The 26,978-nt window shown below is 45.1% G+C and overlaps 2 protein-coding genes across 3 annotated transcripts in view; both read left to right on the top strand.

The window, feature by feature from the left end:
* prpf6 (PRP6 pre-mRNA processing factor 6 homolog (S. cerevisiae)) overlaps positions 1 to 3,496 on the top strand; it is a 42,772-nt gene extending 39,276 nt beyond the window's left edge. Inside the window, exon 21 of the mRNA XM_078419087.1 lies at positions 2,872 to 3,496. Within this exon, the coding sequence (XP_078275213.1) occupies positions 2,872 to 3,024 (153 nt within the window). The 3' untranslated portion in view covers positions 3,025 to 3,496. The remainder of the gene's footprint in view (positions 1 to 2,871) is intronic.
* A 3,706-nt stretch (positions 3,497 to 7,202) lies between these two features.
* LOC144604705 (uncharacterized) lies at positions 7,203 to 25,322 on the top strand. 2 transcript variants are annotated; one of them, XM_078419353.1, is made up of 5 exons: positions 7,203 to 7,602; positions 17,359 to 17,507; positions 17,748 to 17,822; positions 18,384 to 18,536; positions 25,072 to 25,322. In XM_078419353.1, exons 1-5 carry the CDS (start codon positions 7,593 to 7,595, stop codon positions 25,249 to 25,251), a joined length of 567 nt encoding a protein of 188 aa, XP_078275479.1. In that variant the 5' UTR covers positions 7,203 to 7,592; the 3' UTR covers positions 25,252 to 25,322. The 2 variants fall into 2 exon arrangements, with proteins under 2 accessions (XP_078275479.1, XP_078275478.1); XM_078419352.1 differs by having other exon boundaries at positions 25,069 to 25,322.
* Positions 25,323 to 26,978: the final 1,656 nt, after the last annotated feature.

Raw genomic sequence — 26,978 nt, 5'->3', positions numbered from 1 at the left:
GCGCTGAGTGTGAGGAAAAAGCTGGTGATCTAATAGAAACATAGGTGCAGGTCATTTGGCCCTTCGAGCACCACCATTCAATATGATCATGGCCGTTCCTGCTTTTTCCCCCATATCCCATGATTCCTTTAGCCCTAAAAGCTAAATCTAACACTCTTGAAAACATCCAGTGAATTGGCCTCCACTGCCTTCTGTGGCAGAGAATTCCAAATTCACAACTCTTTGGGTGAAATTGTTTCCCTCATCTCAGTCCAAAATGGCCTACCCCGTATTCTTAAACTGTGACCCTGGTTCTGGACTGCCCCTAACATTGGGAACAATTTTCCTGCATCTAGCCTGTCCGATCCTTTAAGAACTTTATATGTTTCTATAAGATCCCCTCTCATCCTTCTAAATCCCAGTGAATACAAGCCCAGTCGACCCATTCTTTCATCTTAGGTCAGTCCCGCCATCCTGGGAATTAACCTGGTGAACCTACGCTGCACTCCCTCAATAGCAATAATGTCCTTTCTCAAATTTGGAGACCAAAATTGCACAATACTCCAGGTGTGGTCCCACCCGGGGCCCTGTACAACTGCAGTAGGACCTCCTTGCTCCTAAACTTAAATCCTCTTGCAATGAAGGCCAACATGCCATTAGCTTTCTTCACTGCCTGTTGTATTTGCAAACTTACTTTCAGTGACTGATGTACAAGCACACCCAGGTCTCATTGCACCTCCCCTTTTCCTAATCTGACACCATTCAGATAATAATGTGCTGCCTTGTTCTTGCCACCAAAGTGGATAACCTCACATTTATCCACATTATCATGCATCTGCCCACTCACCCAACCTATCCACATCAGCCATGATCACAGTGAATGGCGGTGCTGACTCGAAGGGCCGAATGGCCTATTCCTGCATCTATTGTCTATACTGCATCTGCCTATTCACCCAACCTATCCAAGTCACCCTGCAGCCTCATAGTATCCTCCTCGCAGCTCACACTGCCGCCCAGCTTTGTGTCATCTGCAAACTTGGAGATGTCACATTTAATTCCCTCGTCTAAACCGTTAATAAACATAGCACAAAAAGTAAGGAAATTTGTGTTTGATAGATTATTTCTTTGTTGTAACAATGCTTCTTGGCAATAAATCTTATACCGTTGGAAAGCCTGTTTATTTCCCTTTTAAATGGTGCCACATTTGTAAGGAACATGCATTTGTGGGATGAGCAGCAGAGCTGAGTATGTGGGTTGCGCCCATGAAAAATCTGCCAAATCTCTGCCAATGCCAAACAGCTTATTCTGCCATTGACTCTTGTTCGGTGTTGTTTGGTGGATTGGATGAGTGAAGTCTGAAGAAACAAGACATATTGGCAATTTAACAATGTATTCATTTAATAAACAGGAGCCTCAGTAGCGTGTGGAAGAACCATACACAGCCGCAACAGCCTGGCACCTCCTCCTCATGCTGGTCACCAGCCTTGTCACACACTGTTGTGGGATGGCATCCCATTCTTCAACCAGCATTTGTCGCAAGTCAGCCAATGTGGTTGTGTTGGTCACTCTGGCACGAACAGCACGCCCAAGCTGATCCCACAAGTGTTCAATGGGGTTGAGGTCAGGACTGCTGGCAGGCCATTCCATCCTCTCCACTCCCAAATTCTGGAGGTAGTCTCTGAGAAACCCTGCTCTGTGGGGGCGAGCATTGTCATCTTGGAGGATAGAATTCGGTCCCAGACTGTGGAGATATGGGATTGCCACTGGTTGCAGAATCTCATCTCGATATCTCTCTGCATTGAGATTGCCTCCAATGATGACAAGCCTCGTTTTTCCAGTGAGGGAGATGCCGCCCCACACCATCACACTGCCTCCACCAAAAGATGTTACTCTATCGGTGCAGCAATCAGCATAGTGTTCTCCGTGTCTTCTCCACACTTTGACCCTATGATCCAACTGCCGTAGGCAGAATCTAGACTCATCGCTGAACATAACGTTCCTCCACATGTTCAGGTTCCAGTGCACGTGTTGCCGACACCAGCGCAAACAGGCCTGACGGTGATGGGCAGTCATGGCAGGCCTCCTAGCAGCCCTATGAGACCGGAGATCGGCTGCATGCAGTCTGTTCCGAATTGTCTGGGCAGAGAGCCATCGGCCATATCGTCCTGCAAACCTTGACTGCAAATCTGTAGAAGACAGCCTACGGTTCCTAAGTGCTGACAGGGTGAGGAAACGGTCTTCTTCGGGTGTCATCTTCTTGGGACGCCCACTTCGCGGCCTGTCTCTGACATCCCCCGTTATATGGAACTTGGCCTTCACTTTGGAGATGGTACTAAGGCTCACTCCAAATAATGCCGCAATTCGGTTTTGCGGAACACCAGCTTGAAGTTGCCCTATCGCACGGGCCCTATCCAGATCAGTCAAACATGGCATGCCGATTCTTGGAGCAGACACCTACTGACCACTGTAGCAGGGCCCATGCTCACAGATGCTGCCAATCAGGTGCCAATCAGGCACCTGATTGTCAGCACCTGGGTGTACCAGAAGCTCAAAACAAGAGTCAATAGCAACAGCAGAATAAGCTGTTTGGCATTGGCAGAGAAGATTTGGCAATTTTTTCATGGGAGCAACCCATATACTCAGCTCTGCTGCTCATCCCACAAATGCATGTTCTTTACAAATGTGGCACCATTTAAAAGGGAAATAGACAGGCTTTCCAACGGTATAAGATTTATTGCCAAGAAGCATTGTTACAACAAAGAAATAATCTACCAAACACAAATTTTCTTACTTTTTGTGCTATGTTTATATACTGTGAATACCTGGGGACCCAGCACCGAGCCTTGCGGCACCCCACTGGTCACTGCTGAACTGGAGTCTCATTCTTCACAGGAGCAGCATGAGGATGTAAGAAGGCGGTGTGAGAACGCAGAGCCAAGGCACGGCGAGCTGTGGTGTGAAGTATCCAAGGACATCAGGAACTGGCAGAGAAAGATTGGAGAGATTCTTGTGCTTGTAGCCGCTCAAATAAAAAATACATTTTAAATGAATGCGTCAAGATGTTAGTGTTTATATTTTTTATTGGAATAGTCGATAGTACTTTGGTGCATAAATCAGAATCTGTGCTCTGTCTTCCTGTCCCAGTGTAATTTAATTACATGATATTCATCCCAACTTTCCTGCCACATTTTCTGCTGGGTAAGAACTTTTGCCATTGTGTATGATACTTTAAAAAAAAGAAATGAGTGTTATTGACCAGTAGGGACTTTTATTTCAAAAAGCTAACTTGATGCTGTTTAGTGTAGGAGCTGTTAAACGTTAAAGGATATAAACTATGAAGTTAAATATCTTTTTTTTTTTCATTGATCCTATTGCTATGGAAAACATAAATGATAAGAGAAAATGTGTGAAATATTTCAATGTTTTGTCTGCGCAAGTTGTTTAAATTTTCTTTATTGTCTGTCAAAGGACATGTAAGCATGTTTACTTTTTAATAAAGAAGCTTTTCACACCACGCGTTGGATGTGTGTGGCCTTGCAGGTTTTTTGTTTAATTACGCAGTTTGCAATGCAGGTCGTGGTCCTTTAAAGAACTATCACGCAATACTGATGGCTTTTTCCATGTGCTTTCAGCTAAATTCTAAGTGCCCTCTCCCCACCTGTGACTTGCGTAACTTGTGATTGGAATATCACCGTGGGGTGAGTGAGATAGGCCTGTAGTCAGCAGATGGTTTCAGCAGCTGGGTACAGAGTGAGTGCACAGCATCTTCAAGTATATGACCCTGTTCCTCAACGCTATTCCAATCCAGAGCATCCATACCAGGTGAAGCTCCATGGTATATATCGAAATTGTGAATCCGTGGAATTGCTGCCTCAGAAGGCAGTGGAGGCCGATTCACTGGATGCATTCAAAAGAGAGTTAGATAGAGCTCTTAGGGCTAGCGGAATCAAGGGAAATGGGAAGAAGGCAGGAACAGGGTACTGATTGTGGATGATCAGCCATGATCACATTGCATGGCGGTGCTGGCTCAAAGGGTCGAATGGCCTCCTCCTGTACCTTGCGTCTGTATGTCTATGAAATCAAGCCAGGGCAAGTACTTTACAAATGTCTTTTGTGGTGATGAATTGCAGCAGATCTACCTGATGGGGATGTAAGGAAACATGGAAAACAGGAAATAATAAATACCATGGATAAAGTGAACGCTTGTAGTCTTTGACCCAGGGGAGGGTTCTGAACCTTGCGAGGGGAGAGATTTAAGAGGGACTTTAGGCAACATCTTCCTGGGATAGCCCTTCTCTGGAATGAGTTGCCAGAAGAAACTATAGAAGTGAATACAATTATGAATTTTAAAAGACTTGGACTGATATATAGACAGGAAGGGTTGAGGGGGCTGTAGGCCAAATCCAGGCAAATGGGAATCGCCCAATATGCTAACTTGATTGGTATGGACAAGATGGGCCGAAGGGCCTGTTTTCCATGCTGTTCAGCTCTAGGGCTAAAATTCTGGATCTATGCAATATAATAGTCACGGTTACAATTCCCTTTTGACCTTTATACGGTCAATATTTATGGATGGCTCGATTGTAATCAAGCATTATAGACAATAGGTGCAGGAGTAGGCCCTTCGAGCCAGCACCGCCATTCAATGTGATCATGGCTGATCATTCTCAATCAGCACCCCGTTCCTGCCTTCTCCCCATACCCCCTGATTCCGCTATCCTTAAGAGCTCTATCTAGCTCTCTATTGAATGCATTCAGAGAATTGGCCTCCACTGCCTTCTGAGGCAGAGAATTCCACAGATTCACAACTCTGACTGAAAATGTTTTTCCTCATCTCCGTTCTAAATGGCCTACCCCTTATTCATAAACTGTGGCCCCTGGTTCTGGACTCCCCCAACATTGGGAACATGTTTCCTTCATTGTCTTTCCACTGACTGGTTAGGAAGCAACAAAAACTTTTCACTGTACCTCGGTACATGTGATAATAAACTAAACTGTTTCCTGGAAGAAATGGAATTGAAAATCCTTCCCCTCTCACCGCAAATCTATGCACGCCCTCTAGTTTGGGATTTGGATTAATCTTGAGGTTTACTGTAGTTTAATAGTATTTGGTTTTTCAACGCAGCATTACAGGCCAACCTCCAATTGTCTCTTGGGCAATGCTGATGATTTGCTTGAACCGATGGTGTCCATGTTTTTGTTGGTGCTCCCACAACACAAGACTGTCGTGCCAAGATGCAGACCCGGTGACCTTGAAATGAACAGCAGCAAATTGCTGGGGGATCTGTGGATGGTGTTCCTAAAAGCCTGGAGCTATTTTTCTGATACTCATTCTTCATAGCTTTCTGATGTATAACATTTGCACACTTGGTTTCAATCATGTATCAAAATGTTTTGAAAAGACAGTCAGTGACTGCAGGAAAACAGGCCCGTTGCCCAGAGTTCATGCTCACCATCAAACACCCATTACACCAATCCTATTTAATACTCCCCACATTCCCATCAATTCTCCCCTGATTCCACAACTCACCTACACATCGGCGGCACAGTTGCACAGCTGGTAGAGCTGCTGTCTCAGCGCTGGAGACCCGGGTACGATCCTGAGCTCGGGTGCTGTCATGTGTGCAGTTTGCACGTTGAATGCGTGGGTTTCCTCCCGTGTCCCAAAGACGTGCGGGTTTGTAGGTTAATTGGCCTCTGTGAATTGCCCCTAGTGTGTAGGGAGTGGATGAGAAAGTGGGATAACAGAACTGGTGTGAACGGGTGATCGATAGCAGGCGTGGACCCAAAGCCGGTTTGCCTATGATGAGACATTTGTCGATCTGTACTCGCTGGAGTTTAGAAGAATGAGGGGGGACCTAATTGAAACATACAGAATAATGAAAGGCTTGGATAGAGTAGATGTGGAGAGGATGTTTCCACCAGTGGGAGAGTCTGGGACTAGTGGTCTTTGCCTCGGAATTAAAGGATGTTCTTTTAGGAAGGTGAGAACTTTCTTTAGTCAGAGGGTGGTGAATCTGTGGAATTCTTCGCCACAGAAGGCAGTGGAGGCCTAGTCAGTGGATATTTTAAAGGTAGAAATAGATAGATTCTTGATTAGTGCAGGTGTCAGGGGTTATGGGGAGAATGGGGTTAGGAAGGAGAGATAGATCAGCTGTGATTGAATGGCGGGGTAGACTTGATGGGCCAAATGGCCTGATTCTACTATTCCTAATGATCTGTGGTGCATCTCCAAACTAAATGACAATTTACAGCGACTGCTTAACCCTCCGGTGCTTAATCTTTGGAGTGTGGAATAAAACCCCACACAGTCATGGGGAGATTGCACACGGACAACATTGCACCCAAGCTCAGGATTGAACCTGCATCGCCGGAGATGTGAGGCTGCAACTTAGCAAGCTGCGCCACTGCGTCATTCATCATTATTTTGTCAAATACAACATTTTTTGTCCAAACATAAATAGACAATAGACAATAGGTGCAGGAGGAGGCCATTCGGCCCTTCGAGCCAGCACCGCCATTCAATGTGATCATGGCTGATCATTCTCAATCAGTACCCCATTCCTGCCTTCTCCCCATACCCCCTGACTCCGCTATCCTTAAGAGCTCTATCTAGCTCTCTCTTGAATGCATTCAGAGAATTGGCCTCCACTGCCTTCTGAGGCAGAGAATTCCACAGATTCACAACTCTCTGACTGAAAAAGTTTTTCCTCATCTCAGTTCTAAATGGCCTACCCCTTATTCTTAAACTGTGGCCCCTTGTTCTGGACTCCCCCAACATTGGGAACATGTTTCCTGCCTCTAACGTGTCCAACCCCTTAATAATCTTATACGTTTCGATAAGATCTCCTCTCATCCTTCTAAATTCCAGTGTATACAAACCTAGTCGCTCCAGTCTTTCAACATATGACAGTCCCGCCATTCCTGGAATTAACCTAGTAAACCTACGCTGCACGCCCTCAATAGCAAGAATATCCTTCCTCAAATTTGGAGACCAAAACTGCACACAGTACTCCAGGTGCGGTCTGACTTGGATCATTAATGTTTAAATGTTTGTGTTATTATTTCACAATCATATATTTATTCTTTTTGTTTTTAAATCATGAAAATGTGCTGCCCAGATGAGAGAGAAAGAAAAACCCTATTAAATCTATTCCTGCAGTGGGGAAAAATGTTAAATCTATCGGTAAAAGTCAAAGTTTGCAGTGAAGATAAACGACAAAGAGACCATTGATTGACAAGAAAACATTAAAGGAGGTGATGCCATTAAGTCCCAAACATCAGACGAAAGTGAAAGTGTGGCAGCAGCTAGCTGGTCACGGAAGTTTGTTGAAGTTAGCCAAGCCAGAAAGGAATGAAATCGAGGGTGAGCAGCGGACTGTCTCTTCCACACACTGGTCATGGCACTGAGTGCAGAACAGAAAGTGGAGCCGGCGCAAAATAAAAAAGTTGACTAAAGGGGGGAGTAATCAAGAATGCCAACGCTGTGTACAGTTGCACTGGCGTTCAGTGGGAGAGGTGCACATGCCAGTGGAAGTGCAATCTGTGCACCAGAGAAGCCTGACAATGATCGCTACTAATTGCTGCGATTCACAGTGTTGTACAAGTGTACCATGCTAAATGGTAAGCAAAGGAATCTCACTTTCTGTCTGACTTTTTACTTTTAATTCATCATTGTTATTTCTTTGGGAAAAAAAAAAAGTGCATTTTCTCGAATAATCGTTTAATTCGAGAGGCCCGCATGCCTCGAAGCAATAATCATAACTTTCTCATGGCATGGGCATTTGCTTCGTAAATCGATCCGAATCCCAATTCGCTTTGGTGCAGACGAAATGTGCAGATGCTGGTTTTAAACCGAAGATAGACACGGAGTGCTGGAGTAACTCAGCGGGACAGGCAGCATCTCTGGAGATGGGTATCGACACGAAACGTCACCCATTCCTCCTTCTCTCCAGAGATGCTGCCTGTCCCGCTGAGTTACTCCAGCTTTTTGTTTTTTCCTTTTGCCTATCTTTGCTTTGCTGCAGTGTGTCTTTCTACTTAAAGTCAGGATTGAGAAGCTTGTTGCTCAGAGATTAAAACCAGACCATACTGAATTATGAATTTCAGCTGGAGTTTATTCAAGGTTGTTGTGTGATCTCTCGTGCTGTATTTAACGCCAAGAATGCAAACTTGTTCCTTTGCAAGGATTTATTTCTGTCCTTGTATTTCCAAAGGAAAAGTGGGATTTCTGTGCGCTCACACTGTTAATTTAGCCTCACTGGAGGTCAGTACATCTACAAATTTACAAGGCAACAGAGAACCACCTCAGCGTATTCGTTAAATTCACAATATATCTGCAGTTTGTTTTATCTTGGCAGTTAGAATTCAATACGGAGGCAGACAGTATCCTGAGATGCTGAAATAGGCTCTCAGGTCGCTCAGAAGGACCCAGCGTTGGTAACTCGGGTCAGGCAGCATCCCTGGAGAACCTGAATAGGTGACGTTTTGGATCAAAAACGTTGCCCGTCCATGTGTTCTCCTGAGATGCTGCCTGACCTGTTCAGTTACTCCAGCACTTTGTGTTCTTTTGTGCATTAACCAGCTTCTGCAGTTCAGTGTTTCTGTTCCCTGTAGCTACCAGAGTCAGAACCACAGTTGAGCAGAATCAAATCCAATTTTAACATAGAAACAAGGAACTGCAGATGCTGGTTTACAAAAGAAGACACAAAGTACTGGAGGAACTCAGCGGGTCAGGCAGCATCTCTGGAGAACATGGATAGGTGACCATTTGGTTCGGCGCTCAATCCAGTCTAACGAAGGGTCCCGACCCAAAACATCGCTTATCCATGTCCTCCAGAGATGCTGCCTGACCCGCTGAGTTACTCCAGCACTTTTATGTCTTCGATTTTTAATATATCGTTCTCAGAATTTTAATAAGTAATAAGATTCTATTTTTTAATATATTGTCCTCAGAATTTATTGCCCATTACTAAAGTCCAATAACACCTTAAACATACATTTAATTGATCCAAAATTCCTCCACTTGTATGTATTTGAGTTTAGTAGTCGATTTGCAGTTAAGTAGTGTTGAACAATGGTAGAACTAGCACCTTATATGTTTACAATCCTGTTTTCTGTTTAGAGGGTTATGGTCTTGCAATTGAGCATATTGCAAAATAAATTGCATATTTAATAGAGCATGCCTTGAGTTTTAATAACCAAAACTGTATGATGTGCCAACATGTTGGGTTGTTGTTGTTTAAATTAATTTATTTATTGCATCGTATGGGAGGCGCATTCCCAATCTCGTTGTACCCCTGTACAATGACAATAAAGATATATTGTATTGTGTATTGTATTGTATGTATGATGTGTACAACATTACCATTTTATTTCCTAGTCTAGGTAAACAACTGGAAACCATTAAATAGGTATTTGATTAATTTTCTGGTTGTTAGCAAATTGTTTTAAAAATGCATGTAAGGTGTTTGCAAGAAGTGCTGATAAATAATTAGGAGGTAGAGGACAGAAAGAAGAAACGTAGAAAATGTCGTTTGCTGTGCCACGGGTTAGTGAAAGAAAACGAAGCACCAAGTGTGGGGTGGCACGATGGCACAGCGGTAGTGTTGCTGCCTTGCAACTCTAGAGACCCGGGTTCGATCCTGACTACGGGGGCTGTCTGTACGGAGTTTGTACAGCGTGGGTTTTCACCGGGTGTTCCAGTTTATTCTCACATTTCAAAGACGTGCAGGTTTGTAGGTTAATTGGTAGTTCTGTTAATTGTCCGTTATGTTTAGGATAGGACATTGCTGATCGGCATGGACTTGGGGGGCCGAAGGGCCTGTTTAGACACTGCATCTCTAAACTATACGAAACTGATAGGGGATCGAATTTAAAAGTGGGGAAGTTATACTAAACTTGTAATGAATCATGGTTCGAGCGCACTGAAACAACTGTGTACATTTCTGGTTGTCATAATTATAAACTGGGTGAGTTTATGGATTGTTAGAGAGATACGCAAAGGGGCCTCAAGGCTAAATGTTCAAAAGGTGTGCAAATACAGTATTATGTGCATGAATGTGAAGTCAAATGTGTAGACAAAAACCCAGAAGGATGCTGTATTAATTCTATGGTGTTTGATTAGGAAGTGTTGATGCACAGAGAGACTTGGTTGCCGTTGTACACAAGTCACTGAAAGCAAATATGCAGAGGAGGCAAAGAGTTGGGAAGTCAAAGGGTTTGGTTGCCAAATATTTTAATTCCCCTGGTAGACACAAAATGCTGGAGTAACTCAGCAGGTCAGGCAGCATCTCGGGAGAGAAGGAATGGGTGACGTTTCGGGTCGAGACCCTTCTTCAGACTGATGTCAGGGGAGGGGCTGGGACAAAGTCCATGTTCTACAGAGATGCTGAAGGGTCTCGACCCGAAATGTCACCCATTCCTTATCTCCCGAGATGCTGCCTGACCCACTGAGTTACTCCAGCATTTTGTGTCTACCTTTGATTTTAACCAGCATCTGCAGTTTTTTTTCCTGCACATTTTAATTCCCCTTCCCATTCCCACACTGACCTTCCTGTCCTTCGGCCCACCGAGTCCGCGCCGACCAGCGATCCCCGCATATTAACACTATCCCACACACACTAGGGAAATTTTTTACATTTATCAAGCCAATTAATCTACATACCTGTACGTCTTTGGACTGTGGGTGGAAACTAAAGATCTCGGAGAAAACCCACGCAGGTCACAGGGGAGAACGTACAAACTCCGTACAGACAGCACCCGTAGTCGGGATCGAACCCGGGTCTCCGGCACGGCATTCACTGTAAGGCAGCAACTCTACCGCTGCGCCACCGTGCCGCACGAATTTTATAGACTCTACGAGGTCTCCTCGCAACCTCTGGCATTCCAGAGAAAATAATCCAAGTCTGTCCAACCTCTCCCTAGAGCTAATACCCTCTAAAGCAGGCATCACTGGTAAACCTCCTCTGCACCCTTTCCAAAGCCTCCACATCCTTCGTGCAATGGAGAAACCAGAACTGCATCATAGAAATATAGAAAAATAGGTGCAGGAGTAGGCCATTCGGCCCTTCGAGCCAGCACCGCCATTCAATACGATCCCGGCTGATCGTTCAAAATCAGTACTCCGTTCTTGCTTTTTCCCCCCATATCAATAGACAATAGGTGCAGGAGTAGGCCATTCAGCCCTTCGAGCCAGCACCGCCATTCAATGCGATCATGGCTGATCACTCTCAATCAGTACCCCGTTCCTGCCTTCTCCCCATACCCCCTCACTCCGCTATCCTTAAGAGCTCTATCCAGCTCTCTCTTGAAAGCATCCAACGAACTGGCCTCCACTGCCTTCTGAGGCAGAGAATTCCACACCTTCACCACTCTCTGACTGAAAAAGTTCTTCCTCATCTCCGTTCTAAATGGCCTACCCCTTATTCTTAAACTGTGGCCCCTTGTTCTGGACTCCCCCAACATTGGGAACATGTTTCCTGCCTCTAATGTGTCCAATCCCCTAATTATCTTATATGTTTCAATAAGATCCCCCCTCATCCTTCTAAATTCCAGTGTATCCCTTGATTCCGTTAGCGCTAAGAGCCATATCTCACTCTCTCTTAAAAACATCCAGTGAATTGGCCTCCGCTGCCTTCTGTGGCAGAGAATTCCACAGATTCACAACTCTGGGTGAAAAAGCTTTTCCTCATCTCAGTCCTAAATGGCCGACCCCTTATTCTTAAACTGTGACCCCGAGTTCTGGACTCCCCCAACATGGGGAACATTTTTCCTCCATCTAGGCCTGTCCAGTCCTTTAAGAATTTTACATGTTTCTATAAGATGTCGTCTCATTCTTCTAAATTCCAGTGAGTGTAATCCCAGTCGACCCATTCTTTCATCATATGTCAGTCCCGCCATCCCGGGAATTAACCTGGTGAACCAACGCTACACTCCCTTAATCTCATCTGCCTGGACATGATCCATATCCCTCCATGTCTAAAAGCCTCTTAAATGCCTCTACCTTACCTTCTTCAGTCTGGGGGGGGGGGGATTTACCAAACTTCTGTCCCACCTTAGACTCCACACAGAGTTTAGCAGATGCAGAGTCTGGTGATGATTTCTTTTCTACTCACTGTGGCATGCACTTTGCAAGCGATGCCTCAAGAATGATTCATACAATTTTGCAAACACATTTTTCCAATGCCTCCCATCGCTTGCTAATAAATGCTGTACCGTAGAAACTGAAACAGTCTGTGTAGTGGATTGTACTTCTTGTTAAACTCATAGCAACAAAGGAAAGTTTGAATGAAGGATGCCTTTCATTGTCTTTCTCTTTAGCCCATTTAGTTATTTAGTTTATGTAGCTGAGTGAAACAAACTGTTGTGAAAACAAGCTTGCATGTTTGTCAAATACAGTACTTGGTGGCAGGTCGACACACAAAAAGCTGGAGTAACTCAGCGGGTCAGGCAGCATCTCTGGAGAGAATGAATGGGTGACGTTTCGGGTCGAGACCCCTCTTCAGACTAGAGTCAGGGGAAAGGGAAGCGATTGATGTTGATGATGCAGTGAAGTAGAGAGATACAGAACAAATAAATGAACAATGTGCAAGAAAGTAACGATGATAAAGGAAGCAGGCCACTGTTAGCTGTTTGCTAGGTGAGAACGAGAAGCTGGTGCGACTAGGGTGGTGGAGGGATGGAGAGGGAATGCAGGGGTTACTTGAAGTTAGTGAAATCAATATTGATAACCACTGGCCAAGCGAAATATGAGATGCTGTTCCTCCAATATGCATTTAGCCTCAGTCTGACAATGGAGGAAGCCTGGGACAGAAAGGGCATTGTGGGAATGGGAAGGGGAATCAGAGTGTTGGGCAACCAGGAGATCAGGCGGACTGAGTGAAATGTGGCATGCGGTGCTGGAACCTGATACAACTTGAGTATAGTCTTGTTCTTTCTACTATTTACATGCATGTGGATGAAATGTTTTGGGGAAAGAAACATGCCCTCTCGTCTTTAACGTTTCCACTCTGGGCAAAAAAGTTCTGACTGTTTGTGTCTCATAATTTTATAAACTTCTATCAGGTCTCCGCTCAAGCTGCGTTGTTCCTGAGAAAACTATCCGATCATCACCCGTTCACACTAGCTCTATGTTATCCCATGTCCCTATCCACACAGTCGGGGGCATTTAAAGAGGCCAATTAACCTACAAACCCCCACGTATTTATGGCACTCAGAGAAAGCCCACACGGTCGCAGGGAGAACGTGCAAACTAACATGCACTCAGCACCCGAGGTCAGGATTGAACTCAGAACTCTGCCACTGTGAGGCAGGAGCTACTATCAGCTGGCCCACTGTGCTGCCACATTGCTTTAACTTCTGTCGGTGAGGTGAGAATGAGTGCCATGCACACTAAGCAAGATACCGTCGCCTGCAAATGATTCCTGGAATTATTGCCAGTGATTTTTCTCGTGAATTAGGCTTGCAGGTGCAGAGTCCAATTTTATGTTGGGTGGGACCTTCAGCAGCAGACTGGTTCCACCAAGATGCAGCACAGAACGCCACAGGAGATCCTTCTACCCTGTGGCTATCAAACTGTACAACTCCTCCCACTTCTGTCGTGAGGTAGACTTACCCCCTCTCTCCCCTTCCAAATCTTTGCACATCCCCAATCCTTTCCAATCGTCAGTTTAATTTCATGTTTCATGTATCTTGTGTTTTTATGACTGTTGGCAGATCAATTTCCCTCCTGGGATAAATAAAGTTCTATCGTATCATACCTCCACTGAAAATGTGCAAACATGTTTTTAAAAAAAAGCACAGAACTGATTTCTATGTGATATCCTTTAGATTTCTTGCTGGCTGCACTAAACATCAACTTGCATGCAATGACATGCGTGTGTTGATCATATCCTGAAGTTCTCAATTTTTAAAAATTGACTCATTGGCCTCGACAATGGCTCAAGAAGGCCTTATAGAAGTCTCCTGCTCAGATTACAACTCTGACACACAGCATCATTTCAAGTTTGGAAAGAAATCTGAGCTCTCTAAATAGAACAAGATTAATGAACTGTCTGTCTGTACATCTGTTTGGATTGTACAGGAAGGAATGCTGGCAATCAAATCTTCAAGTCATGATTAATTCACCAGCAGATCAAACGCATCTGCAAATATTACTATTCAGGAGGATGAGAGGTACTGTAGCAATCAAAAGATATTCTAAAATTTCAGCACCTCCAGGGATTTCTGGAAGGTTACTACTGTTAGTAAGCTATACCTGTTCATCAGGTTTTATTGCTTTGACACAATGGCCTAAGAATGGGGAAGTTGTTTTATAGTCACAAGAATCTGCAAATAGAGTTATAGAGTGATACAGTGTGGAAACAGGCCCTTCAGCCCAACTTGCCCACACCGACCAACATGTCCCAGCTGCACTAGTCCCATACCACTCTAAACCTGCCTAATCCATGTATCTGTCCAATTGCTTCTTAAACATTGCAATAGTCCCAGCCTCAACTACCTCCTCCAGCAGCTCGTTCCGTACACCCACCACCCTCCCTGTGAAAACGTTGCCCTCAGATTCCTATAAAATCTTTCCCCCTTTACCTGAAACCTATGCCCTCTGATTCTCTACTTCCCTACTCTTCACAAGAGACTCTATGCATCTACTCGATCTGTTCCTCTCATAATTTTATACACAACTAGACCAAGTGGACCCATTGGGCCCAAACCTCTCCTGCACAGGTGCAGCACCCTCTCCTCCCCCCCCCCCACTCCACCCCCCTTATCCTCCCTCCTCCCCTTCCCTCCCTCCCTCACTCCCTCCTCCCTCCCTAGTAGATAGATTTAGACTTTAAAATGTGAATAACTTAAAAAATATAACTTTGATTTCAATGAAACTTCTTCCATTAGCAACATAGGGACGACGGTGAGTAAGGTGGGCCTAAAATTGTCGCGCTATCGTGTACCGTTTTGGCTGTAGTTCAGGAACAAACAAACAAACAAACAAACAAGAGCTTTAGTATATAAATGCTGGAATTGAATTGAATTGAATTGAATTGAATACATTTTATTGGCCAAGTATGTACACATACAAGGAATTTGCCTTGGTGCTCCGCTCACAAGTAACAACACGACATACAGTAAACAATTAAGAATAAAACATAAAACATTAAGAATAAAACATTATAGTTTAAACATGTGAAGAATTAAATAAAATACCAGAGCAAAAGGAGTTCTACAGACTTTTGGTTGAGCAAAAATCTGTAGCAAAACACAACCCAAGCCAATTAACCTACAAACTGGTACACCTTTGGAATGTGGAAGGAAACCGGAGCACCCGGTGAAAACCCACGAGGTCACAGGGAGAACGTACAAACTCTGTACAGACAGCGGCCATAGACAGGATTGAAACTGTGTCTCTGGTGTTGTGAGGCAGCAACTCTACCGCTGCACCACCGTACCGGCCTAACTAGTGTAGTTTTCCTAAGAATAAGCATTTTTCCTGTTCACACATGAATGCTTTGAATTCATAGAAAGATTCTACTGAAATAAAACTTCTAAGTGCACGCAAGTCCTTTCTAGTGTTCCTTGAATTTGGTTCCATCTCTCAACAATGAACAAAGCCTGAGTTTCAAAGAGCAAACCTCCCTAAATTTTCACTTTTGCTGTATTTTTTTTCAAAGCAGAACATCAGACGCAGAGAGCTGCTCCAAACTTGTAAGCCTTTGCCAGAGTTAAAGTGAAATACTATTTCTCGAAGAAGAAAAATGTAAAATGTTACAGAGAAAAGGGCAGGGGCTCAGGGAATAGACTAGTCTATTAGGAATAGTCTTGGAAACTAAAAGGTAGACACAAAATGCTGGAGTAACTCAGCGGGTCAGGCAGCATCTCGGGAGAGAAGGAGTGGGTGACTTTTCGGGTCTCGACACGAAACGTCACCCATTCCTTCTCTCCAGAGATGCTGCCTGGCCCGCTGAGTTACTGCAGCATTTTGTGTCTACCTTCGATTTTAACCAGCATCTGCAGTTTTTTTCCTACACAGTCTTGGTAACTAGTTTAGTTGAGAGATACAACAAGGAAACAGGCTGTTCGGCCCACTGACTCCACACCAACCATTGATGACCCATTCACACGATGTTATCCCACTTCCATATCTGCTCCCTACCCATTGAGGGCAATTTAAAGGCCAATGAACCTATAAACCCGCACGTCTTTGGGATGGGGGAGACAACCAGACCACTGGTGGCATAACGGTAGAATTGCTGTCTCACAGAGTCAGAGACCCGGGTTCGATCCCGACTACGGGTGCTGTCAGTACGGAGTTTGTACGTTCTCCCTGTGACCTGTATGGGTTTTCTCTGAGATCTTCAGTTTCCTCCCACACTCCAAAGACGTGCAGGTTTGTAGGTTAATTGGCTTGGAAGAAGTGTAAAAATTGTCCCCAGTGTAGGATAGTGTTAGTGTGCGGGGATCGCTGGTACTCGGTGGGCCGAAGGGCCTGTTTCCGCGCTGTATCTCTAAACTGAACTAAACAAAACACCCGGAGGAAACCCAGGCGGTCAGGGAGAACGTGCAAACTCCACACACACGCGCACGCACGCACGCACGCACACACACACACACGCGCACACACACACACACACACACACAGGCACACACACACAGGCACACACACACACACACACACACACACACACACACCCCCCTTCAGGATCGAACCTGGGTTTTTGTCCCACCCCCTCCCCTGACATCAGTCTGAAGAAGGGTCTCGACCCAAAACGTCACCCATTCCTTCCCTCCAGAGAAGCTGACTGACCCGCTGAGTTACTCCAGCATTTTGTGAATACCTTAGAACCTGGGCCTGTGGCATTGCGGGGGAGCTGTTGTGCCACCCTAGTTCCAGTAGAAAGCTTTGTTGAAGTTCCAGGAGAAAGCAAGATGCAGGAAAAATGTTCCCAATGTTGGGCGAGCCAGGGGCCACAGCCTTAGAATAAAGGGGAGGCCATTTAAAACTGAGGTGAATTTGGAGCTGTGAATTTGTGGAATTCTCTGCCACAGAGGGCAGTGGAGGCCAAATCACTGGATGGATTTAAGAGAGAGTTAGAAAGAGCTCTAGGGGCTAGTGGAATCAAGGGATGTGGGGAGAAGGCAGGCACGGGTTACTGATTGTGGACGGTTAGCCATGATCACAATGAATGGCGGTGCTGGCTGGAAGGGCCGAATGGCCTCCTCCTGCACCTATATTTTCTATGTTTCTAAAGTTGAAAAATGTTCCAGTCGAGATTCTTCCTGGAGGGTGCTGTTTTGGGATGTGCGTTATGAACTGATGGCGTGCTCTGATGAGGACGGTGAACCGTGCCAAAGTGATTGTTTCCTGTTGCGTTTCTCTCCCTGCAGTTTGTCCGAGGCTTGCGACCAGTTTTTGCCTGCTCCTGCTGCTGATGCTCATGTCCACCGTCACATGCAAGTGCAAAGCCAACAAGTGCAAGATCGGGGTCATCCTAGAAAATTACAAAGCTATCATTTTTGATGAATTAAAAATCCTAGTATGTACATGAACGGGAGATTTTTTGCTTTTTTTTTGTTGCATAAATTTACATTGTGTTACGCATTAAGTATAAGATTATTAAGGGGTTGGACGCGTTAGAGGCAGGAAACATGTTCCTAATGTTGGGGGAGTCCAGAACCAGGGGCCACAGTTTAAGAATAAGGGGTCCTCCTGCACCTATTGTCTATTGTCTATTGTCTAAGTAACCAGAATCACACGACCCTTTCATCTTTTGCAGAAGAATAACACGGGAATTTACGAAAATAACGAAATGCTGAAGCATCCAAAAATATTCAGTTGTCAATCTAATAAGGTACGGCTGGAAATAACGCAAAGTTAATGATTTCTATGTATTTTGTCAAATTGTAAATTGCTTTGATTGTATGTAAAATCATGAGAGGCATAGATGAGGTAGACAGCCAGAACTTTTTGTTGCACAGGGTGGAAATCTTTTTGAAACATATAAGATTATTAAGGGGTTGGACACGTTAGAGGCAGGAAACATGTTCCCAATGTTGGGGGAGTCCAGAACCAGGGGCCACAGTTTAAGAATAAGGGGTAGGCCATTTAGAACGGAGATGAGGAAAAACTTTTTCAGTCAGAGAGTTGTAAATCTGTGGAATTCACTGCCTCAAAAGGCAGTGGAGGCCAAGTCTCTGAATGCATTCAAGAGAGAGCTAGATAGAGCTCTTAAGGATAGCGGAGTCAGGGGGTATGGGGAGAAGGCAGGAACGGGGTACTGATTGAGAATGATCAGCCATGATCACATTGAATGGCGGTGCTGGCTCGAAGGGCCGAATGGCCTCCTCCTGCACCTATTGTCTATTGTCTATTTTAAAAACACTAAGTACGTTTTCCACAATTTGTGTTCTAGGAACAAAGGATACTTCAGTCAATTTATTGTATGACGTTATTCCTAAAAAGTCAAGTCAACTGCACGACATCAAGCAATGTATATTCTGCTTTATGCAAGATTTGTAATCAAATGGAATCTGTAATAAAATGTCACTGTGGCAGAGTGCACCAGGTTGGTATTCGATGCCTATCGTAATCCCGCAATTTCACGCATTTTCCGTGACGATCACCTTTACACCTTGTATCTATTTTCATCTCGCTAGACTTTCATGTCTACACTGTTACTGAATCGGAACTCATTTCTGTAGCCAGAGGGTGGTGAATCAGTGGAATTCATTGCCACCAACAGCCCTGGAGACCAAATCAGCGGGTATTTTTAAAGCGGAGATTGATAGGTTCTTGATTAGTAACATAGAAACATAGAAAATAGTTGCAGGAGGAGGCCATTTGCCCTTCGAGCCAGCACCGCCATTCATTGTGATCATGGCTGATCATCCACAATCAGTAACCCCTTCTCCCCATATCCCTTGATTCCACTAGCCCCTAGAGCTCTATCAAACTCTCTTTTAAATTCATCCGGTGAATTGGCCTCTACTGCCTTCTGTGGCAGAGGATTCCACAAATTCACAACTCTCTGGGTGAAAAAGTTTTTTCTCACCTCAGTTTTAAATGGCCTCCCCTTTATTCTTAGATTGTGGCCCCTGGTTCTGGACTCGCCCAACATTGGGAACATTTTTCCTGCATCTAGCTTGTCCAGTCCTTTCATAATTTTACACGTCTTTATAAGATAAATAAGAGCATCAAAGGTTACTGGGAGAAGGAAGGAGAATGGGGTGAGAGGGAGAAATAGATCAGCCACGATCGAATGGCGGAATAGACTCGATGGTCCGAATGGCCTAATTCTGCTCCTATGTCTTATGGTCCTATCAAGAATACTTCTATTTGGGTCATGACAGTTTTTCATTCCAACAGAGCTGGCATTGTAATCTGCATGCCACATCAACACTTTCCCAAGGTCCACTTCAAGTTGTCATCTTGTTTAGTTTAGTTCAGCGATCCAGCATGAAAGCAGGCCAACTGTTTGGCCCACCGAGTCCGCGCAAACTAATGATCACAGGTTCCTACTAGTCAAGTCAAGTCAATTTTATTTGTATAGCACATTTAAAAACAACCCACGTTGACCAAAGTGCTGTACATCAGTTCAGGTACTAAGAAACGAAGATACAATAGCACACAAACATAACAGTACATACATAAACAGTTCACAGCGCCCCCTCAGAGGGCCTCAAACGCTAGGGAGTAGAAATAGGTTTTGAGCCTGGACTTAAAGGAGTCGATGGAGGGGGCAGTTCTGATGGGGAGAGGGATGCTGTTCCACAGTCTAGGAGCTGCAACCGCAAAAGCGCGGTCACCCCTGAGCTTAAGCCTAGACCGCGGGATAGTGAGTAGCCCCAAGTCGGCTGACCTGAGGGACCTGGAGATAGAGATACACTAGTTCTATGTTGTCCCACTTTCTCATCCACTCCCCGCGCATTCTGTGCAATTTACAGAGGTCCAATTGAGCTGCAAACCCGCACGTCTTTGGGATGTGGGAGGAAACCAGAGCACCCGGAGGAAAACCCACACGGTCACAGGGAAAACATGTAAACTCCACACAGTTGGCACCTGAGGTTGGGATCGAACCTGGGTCTCTGGAGTTGTGAGGCAGCATCTCGACCTGCTGCGTTTCTTACTTATAACTTTTATTTATTTATCTTATTACCCTTATTATTTGCATTTTCCTACTTTTTCTCCTTGTTCTGTATTATTTATGCTCTGTGTAAAGCACTTTGAATTGCCATCGCCCTATGAATTGTGCTATATAAATAAACTTGCCTTGCCCTTGCCCTAGCCTCGCCCTTGCCTTCTTCACGCCTCCTCCATCTCCTTGCTCCATTATTCTCCCGCTGTTTTTCCTCGACCAACTTAAATGCATGACGAAGGTATTTATTCACAAAATGCTGGAGTAACTCAGCAGGTCAGGCAGCACCTCGGGAGAGAAGGAATGGGCGACGTTTCGGGTCGAGACCCTTCTTCAGACTGCATTTTGTGAATTCTGAGTTACTCCAGCATTTTGTGAATAAATACATATAACATATAACATATAACAACTACAGCATGGAAACAGGCCTGTCCGGCCCTACCAGTCCACGCCGACCATTCTCCCTGACCTAGTCTCATCTACCTGCACTCAGACCATAACCCTCCAATCCCCTCCTATCCATATACCTATCCAATTTACTCTTAAATAATAAAATCGAGCCAGCCTCCACCACTTCCACCGGAAGCCCATTCCATACAGCCACAACCCTCTGAGTAAAGAAGTTCCCCCTCATGTTACCCCTAAACCTTTGTCCCTCAATTCTGAAGCTATGTCCCCTTGTTGGAATCTTCCCCACTCTCAAAGGGAAAGCCTACCCACGTCAACTCTGTCCGTCCCTCTCAAAATTTTAAAAACCTCTATCAAGTCCCCCCTCAACCTTCTACGCTCCAAAGAATAAAGACCCAACCTGTTCAACCTCTCTCTGTAGCCTAAGTGCTGAAACCCAGGCAACATTCTAGTAAATCTCCTCTGTACCCTCTCCATTTTGTCGACATCCTTCCTATAATTTGGCGACCAGAACTGCACACCATACTCCAGATTTGGCCTCACCAATGCCCTGTACAATTTCAACATTACATCCCAACTTCTATACTCGATGCTCTGATTTATAAAGGCAAGCATACCAAACGCCTTCTTCACCACCCTATCCACAAGAGATTCCACCTTCAGGGAACAATGCACAGTTATTCCCAGATCCCTCTGTTCCACTGCATTCCTCAATTCCCTACCATTTACCCTGTACGTCCTATTTTGATTTGTCCTACCAAAATGCAGCACCTCACACTTATCAGCATTAAACTCCATCTGCCATCTTTCAGCCCACCCTTCCAAAAGGCCCAAGTCTCTCTGTAGACTTTGAAAATCTACCTCACTATCAACTACTCCACCTATCGTAGTATCATCTGCATATTTACTAATCCAATTTGCCACACCATCATCCAGATCATTAATGTAAATGACAAACAACAGTGGACCCAACACAGATCCTTGGGGCACTCCACTAGACACTGGCCTCCAACCTGACATACAATTGTCAACCGTTACCCTCTGGTATCTCCCATTCAGCCATTGTTGAATCCATCTTGCAACCTCACTATTAATACCCAACGATTTAACCTTCTTAATCAACCTTCCATGTGGAACCTTGTCAAATGCCTTACTGAAGTCCATATAGACAACATCCACAGCCTTGCCCTTATCAATTTCCCTGGTAACCTCTTCAAAAAATTCAAGAAGATTAGTCAAACATGACCTTCCAGGCACAAATCCATGTTGACTGTTTCTAATCAGGCCTTGATTATCCAAATAATTATATATATTGTCCCTAAGTATCTTTTCCATTAATTTTCCCACCACAGACGTCAAACTAATAGGTCTATAATTGCTAGGTTTACTTTTAGAACCTTTTTTAAACAAAGGCACAACATGCGCAATGCGCCAATCTTCCGGCACCATCCCTGTTTCTAATGACGTTTGAAATATTTCCGTCATAGCCCCTGCTATTTCTGCACTAACTTCCCTCAATGTCCTAGGGAATATCCTATCAGGACCTGGAGACTTATCCACTTTTATATTCTTCAAAAGTGTCCGTACCTCCTCTTCTTTAATCCTCCTAATTTCCATCACTACTCTACTTGTTTCGCTTACCTCACATAATTCAATATCCTTCTCCTCGGTAAATACCGAAGAAAAGAAATTGTTTAATATCTCCCCCATTTCTTCCGGCTCAGCACATAGCTGTCCACTCTGACTCTCTAATGGACCAATTTTATCCCTCACTATCCTTTTGCTATTGACATATCTGTAGAACCCCTTGGGGTTTACTTTTACATTACTTGCCAAAGCAGCCTCATATCTTTTTTTCGCTTTTCTAATTTCCTTTTTAAGATTCCTTTTACATTCTTTATATTCCTCAAGAACCTCATTTACTCCCTGCCGCTTATATTTATTGTATATCTCCCTCTTTTTCCGAACCAAGTGTCCAATTTCCCTGGAAAACCACGGCTCTTTCAAATTATTATTCTTTCCTTTCCACCGAACAGGGACATAAAGACTCTGTACTCTCAAAATTTCACCTTTAAATATCCTCCATTTCTCTATTATATCCTTTTCATAAAACAACAATTTCCATTTCACTCCTTTTAAATCCTTTCTCATCTCCTCAAAATTAGCCTTTCTCCAATCCAAAATCTCAACCCTTGGTCCAGATTTGACCTTCTCCATAATGATATTGAAACTAATGGCATTATGATCACTAGACCCAAAGTGCTCCTCAACACATACCTCCGTCACCTGACCCATCTCATTTCCTAACAGGAGGTCCAACACTGCCCCTTCTCTGGTAGGCACCTCTACGTATTGATGCAAAAAGCTATCCTGCACACATTTTACAAACTCCAAACCATCCAGCCCTTTAACAGAATGTGATTCCCAGTCTATATACGGAAAATTGAAATCACCCACAATCACCACTCTGTGCTTACTACTAATATCTGCTATCTCCTTACATATTTGCTCTTCCAATTCTCGTTCCCTATTTGGCGGTCTATAATACACCCCTATAAGTGTTGCTAAACCTTTCTCATTTCTGAGTTCCACCCAAACAGCCTCCTTAATCGAGCCTTCTAGTCTGTCCTGCCAAAGCACTGCTGTGATATCCTCCCTGACAAGCAATGCAACACCCCCACCTCTTGCCCCTCCGATTCTATCACATCTGAAACAATGAAATCCTGGAATATTTAATTGCCAATCGCAACCCTCCTGCAACCATGTTTCACTGATCGCCACAACATCATACTTCCAGATGTCAATCCAGGCTCTAAGCTCATCCACCTTTCTTACAATGCTCCTAGCATTAAAATATACACATTTAAGGGACCCATCATTTCTTATTCTCAGTTTATTTCTTTTCCCTTCTTTCTCTCCTACATATTGGGTCTGAGTGTTTCCCTTTTCTGCCTCCTGCCTCACACACTGCCTATTAGCTATCTGTGTTTGAGTCCCTCCCCCCAACCGTACTAGTTTAAAGTCTCCGCAGTTATTTTAGCAAATCTCCCCGCCAGGATATTGGTTCCCCTCGGGTTCAGATGCAACCCGTCCTTTTTGTACAGGTCATACTTCCCCCAGAAGAGGTCCCAATGATCCAGAAACTTGAATCCCTGCTCCCTGCACCAGTTCCTCAGCCACGTATTTATCCTCCACCTCACTCCATTCCTATTCTCACTATCGCGTGGCACAGGCAGTAAGCCTGAGATTATTACTTTGGAAGTCATTTTTTTTAACTCACTTCCTAGCCCCCTGAATTCTCCTTTCAGGACCTCTTCCCTTATCCTACCTATATTGTTGGTACCTATATGTACCACGACCTCTGGCTCCTCTCCCTCCCCTTTAAGGATATCCTGGACACGCTCAGACACATCCCGGACACCGGCACCAGGGAGGCAAACCACCATCCGGGTTTCCCGACTGCGTCCACAAAAACGCCTATCTAACCCCCTCACTATAGAGTCCCCTATTACTACTGCTCTCCTCTTCCTTTCCCTACCCTTCTGAGCAACAGGGCCGGACTCCTTGACAGAGGCCCGGGCACCGTCGTTGCCCCCAGGTAGGCTGTCCCCCCCAACAGTACTTAAACAGGAGTACTTATTTCCAAGGGGTACAGCCACCGGGGTACTCCCTAGTCCCTGCCTCTGTTCCTTGCCCCCCCTAACAGTGACCCACTTATCTACCTCCCGTGGTCTAGGAGTGACCACCTCCCTGTAACTCCTATCTATAACCTCCTCACTCTCCCTGATCAGACGGAGGTCATCAATCTGCCGCTCCAGGTTCCTAATACGGTCCCTTAGGAGCCCCATCTCGTCACACCTGGCGCAGATGTGGATGTCTGGAAGACTATCAGACTCCCAGATTCCCCACATCTGACACCCAGAACAAAAAACTGCCCTGGCAGTCATACTCTCCAAACAAAGCCCCGCGCTCGGTTACTAAACCTACCGCCCGGCCGCTACTCCAACCGCTCCAACCGCCCACCCAAAAGAACTGAGTGATCTCCTGGGAGAGGCAAAAAACCGGATAAAAAACCCAGGCCAATTTGGGAAAAAATCCGGGAAATTCCTCTCCGACCCCAAGCTAGGCGATCGAAACTAGTCCGGGAGATCACACGGGTCTTACTCCTTACAATCCCCACACAATCCCCACACAATCCCCACACACTACTTCCCAAGCAACACAGCTTGGTGCTGCTTGCTACTGCTGCTGCTGCCTGCTACTGCTGATTGCTGCTGCTGCTACTGCTGATTGCTGCTGCTGCTACTGCTGATTGCTGCTGCTGCTGCTGCTGCTGCTACTGCTGATTGCTGCTGCTGCTTGCTGCTGCTGCTACTGCTGATTGCTGCTGCTGCTGCTACTGCTGATTGCTGCTGCTGCTGCTACTGCTGATTGCTGCTTGCTTTGATTTGTACCAGCATCTGCAGTTATTTTCTTATACAACTTAAATGCATGAAGTTCCTGATGTAACGCATGAAGATTTTGTGATAACCATTGTCTTTTGGTTAACTTTCAGCAGCTGCGTAGAAACACGAGGTGCAACACACGCCCCTCAGAGCACAAGAAGAGAGGCAAGAAGCACAGAAAATTAAAAGCACAAAAAGAAAATAACGAGCAGCTGAGAATAGTCACCAACTTGTATTTGTGTTGGGAAAAGCTATTTGTCGGACCTTGTAAAAGCTGCCACCGGGCAGGATGAACGTCAAGATACCAGGCCACTCCTTGGCATGGACATTACACACGTTGCTGCTTACCACACTGTATCAGAAGCTATCATTTTCATTCCACGTATTAAATCATTACTAACCCAGATGGTGTATTGTACGTAGTTTAGTGTTTGCCAGTTGATGTTGTTGCAACTTGTGTACAGCGGCTGGAGGGGATAATGACGGGCTGTCCGATGACTGCTGATCTCAGGCAACGCATGGCCTCGTAGAAACAAAGAGCTGCAGGTGCTGGTTCAGACCCAAGATAGACACAAAGTGCTGAAGTAAGTCAGCGGGTCAGGCAGCATCTCTGGAGACCAAAGGGCGGGTGGCGTTTCGGGTCGGGACCTTTCTGCAGACTGCGACGTTACTCCAGCATTTTGTGCCATCTTTGGAAAACCAGCATCTGCAGTTCCTTGTCTGGAGAAGGGTCCCGATCTGAAACATCACCCATCCTCTTTCTCCAGAGACGCAGCCTGACCTGCTGAGCTACTCCCAGCACTTTGTGTCTAACTCGAGGCAGGTTGTATCGCAACGTTTATCAAACATTTAGACAGGTGCATGGATAGGGCAGGTTTAGAGGGATATGGGCCAAACGCAGGCAGGTGGGACTAGTTGAGATGGGCATGATGGTCAGCATCGACAAGTTGGGCCGAATGGACTGTTTCCATGCTGTATGACGCGATGATTCTATAACTCATTGCCTTGACCTGCTAGTTAAACGTTTTATATTTCCCCCCGGTTTGAAAATATAATGGAACACAAATTACTTAAATGCAAGCTGCCAGCTGTACATGCCTAGTTTAGTTTAGAGATACAGCGCGGAAACAGGCCCTTTTGGCCCACCGGGTCAGCGCCGACCAGCGATCCCCGCAAACTGTGGCCCCTTGTTCTGGACTTCCCCAACATTGGGAACATGTTTCCTGCCTCTAACTTGTCCAACCCCTTAATAATCTTGTACGTTTCGATAAGATCCCCTCTCATCCTTCTAAATTCCAGTGAGCCTAGTCGCTCCAGTCTTTCAACATATGACAGTCCCGCCATTCCGGGAATTAACCTGGTAAACCTACGCTGCACGCCCTCAATAGCAAATTTTAGGCAAATTTCACTGTGATGTAAGGAACCTGTACTGGCTGTGATTTATGTTTGTTGCTTGGAGGGGGGGGACGGGGGGGGGGAACGCTGTGAAGAACAATGGGGGGGGGGGGTCGCTGTGAAGGATGGTGAGAGAACAAAGGGGTCCCAGTGTGGGGGAGGAGGGGGGAGGGGGGCACTCTAGTTTTAGAATCCTCTGCCCGGGGGATAAGCTGCGTTTGTTCGTTCGTTTGTTTGTTTGTTCGTTCGTTTGTTTGTTTGTTCGTCCGTTCCGGTTTAGGCGCGGTACACGCGGCAGCCAGACAACAATCGCTTGCCTTTAACCATTTTTAACACTTTTAATTTAATTTTAATTTCAAGTTTTCTTGCACCTTGCGTGTTGTGACTGGCGCCAGACCAATTTCCCTCCGGGGGTGAATAACGTTCTATCGCATCGTACCGGATCGTATCGCAATGCTGGGAAGCAACCTAGAAAAAAAGCAAAAATAGTCCATTTTAGTAATGTAACTTCATGTACTAAAATTTAACTTCTATCTTAAGCCCGGCAATTTATTGAAATGGTGAACTTCGACGAACCAAACCAATTGGACCCGTTGGGCACAAACCTTTCCTGCATTGGTGCAGC

This window comes from Rhinoraja longicauda, chromosome 22 (genome assembly GCF_053455715.1).
Source record: "Rhinoraja longicauda isolate Sanriku21f chromosome 22, sRhiLon1.1, whole genome shotgun sequence".
NCBI classification, from domain to species: domain Eukaryota; kingdom Metazoa; phylum Chordata; class Chondrichthyes; order Rajiformes; family Arhynchobatidae; genus Rhinoraja; species Rhinoraja longicauda.
This window is presented reverse-complemented; position numbering and strand designations above follow the sequence as displayed.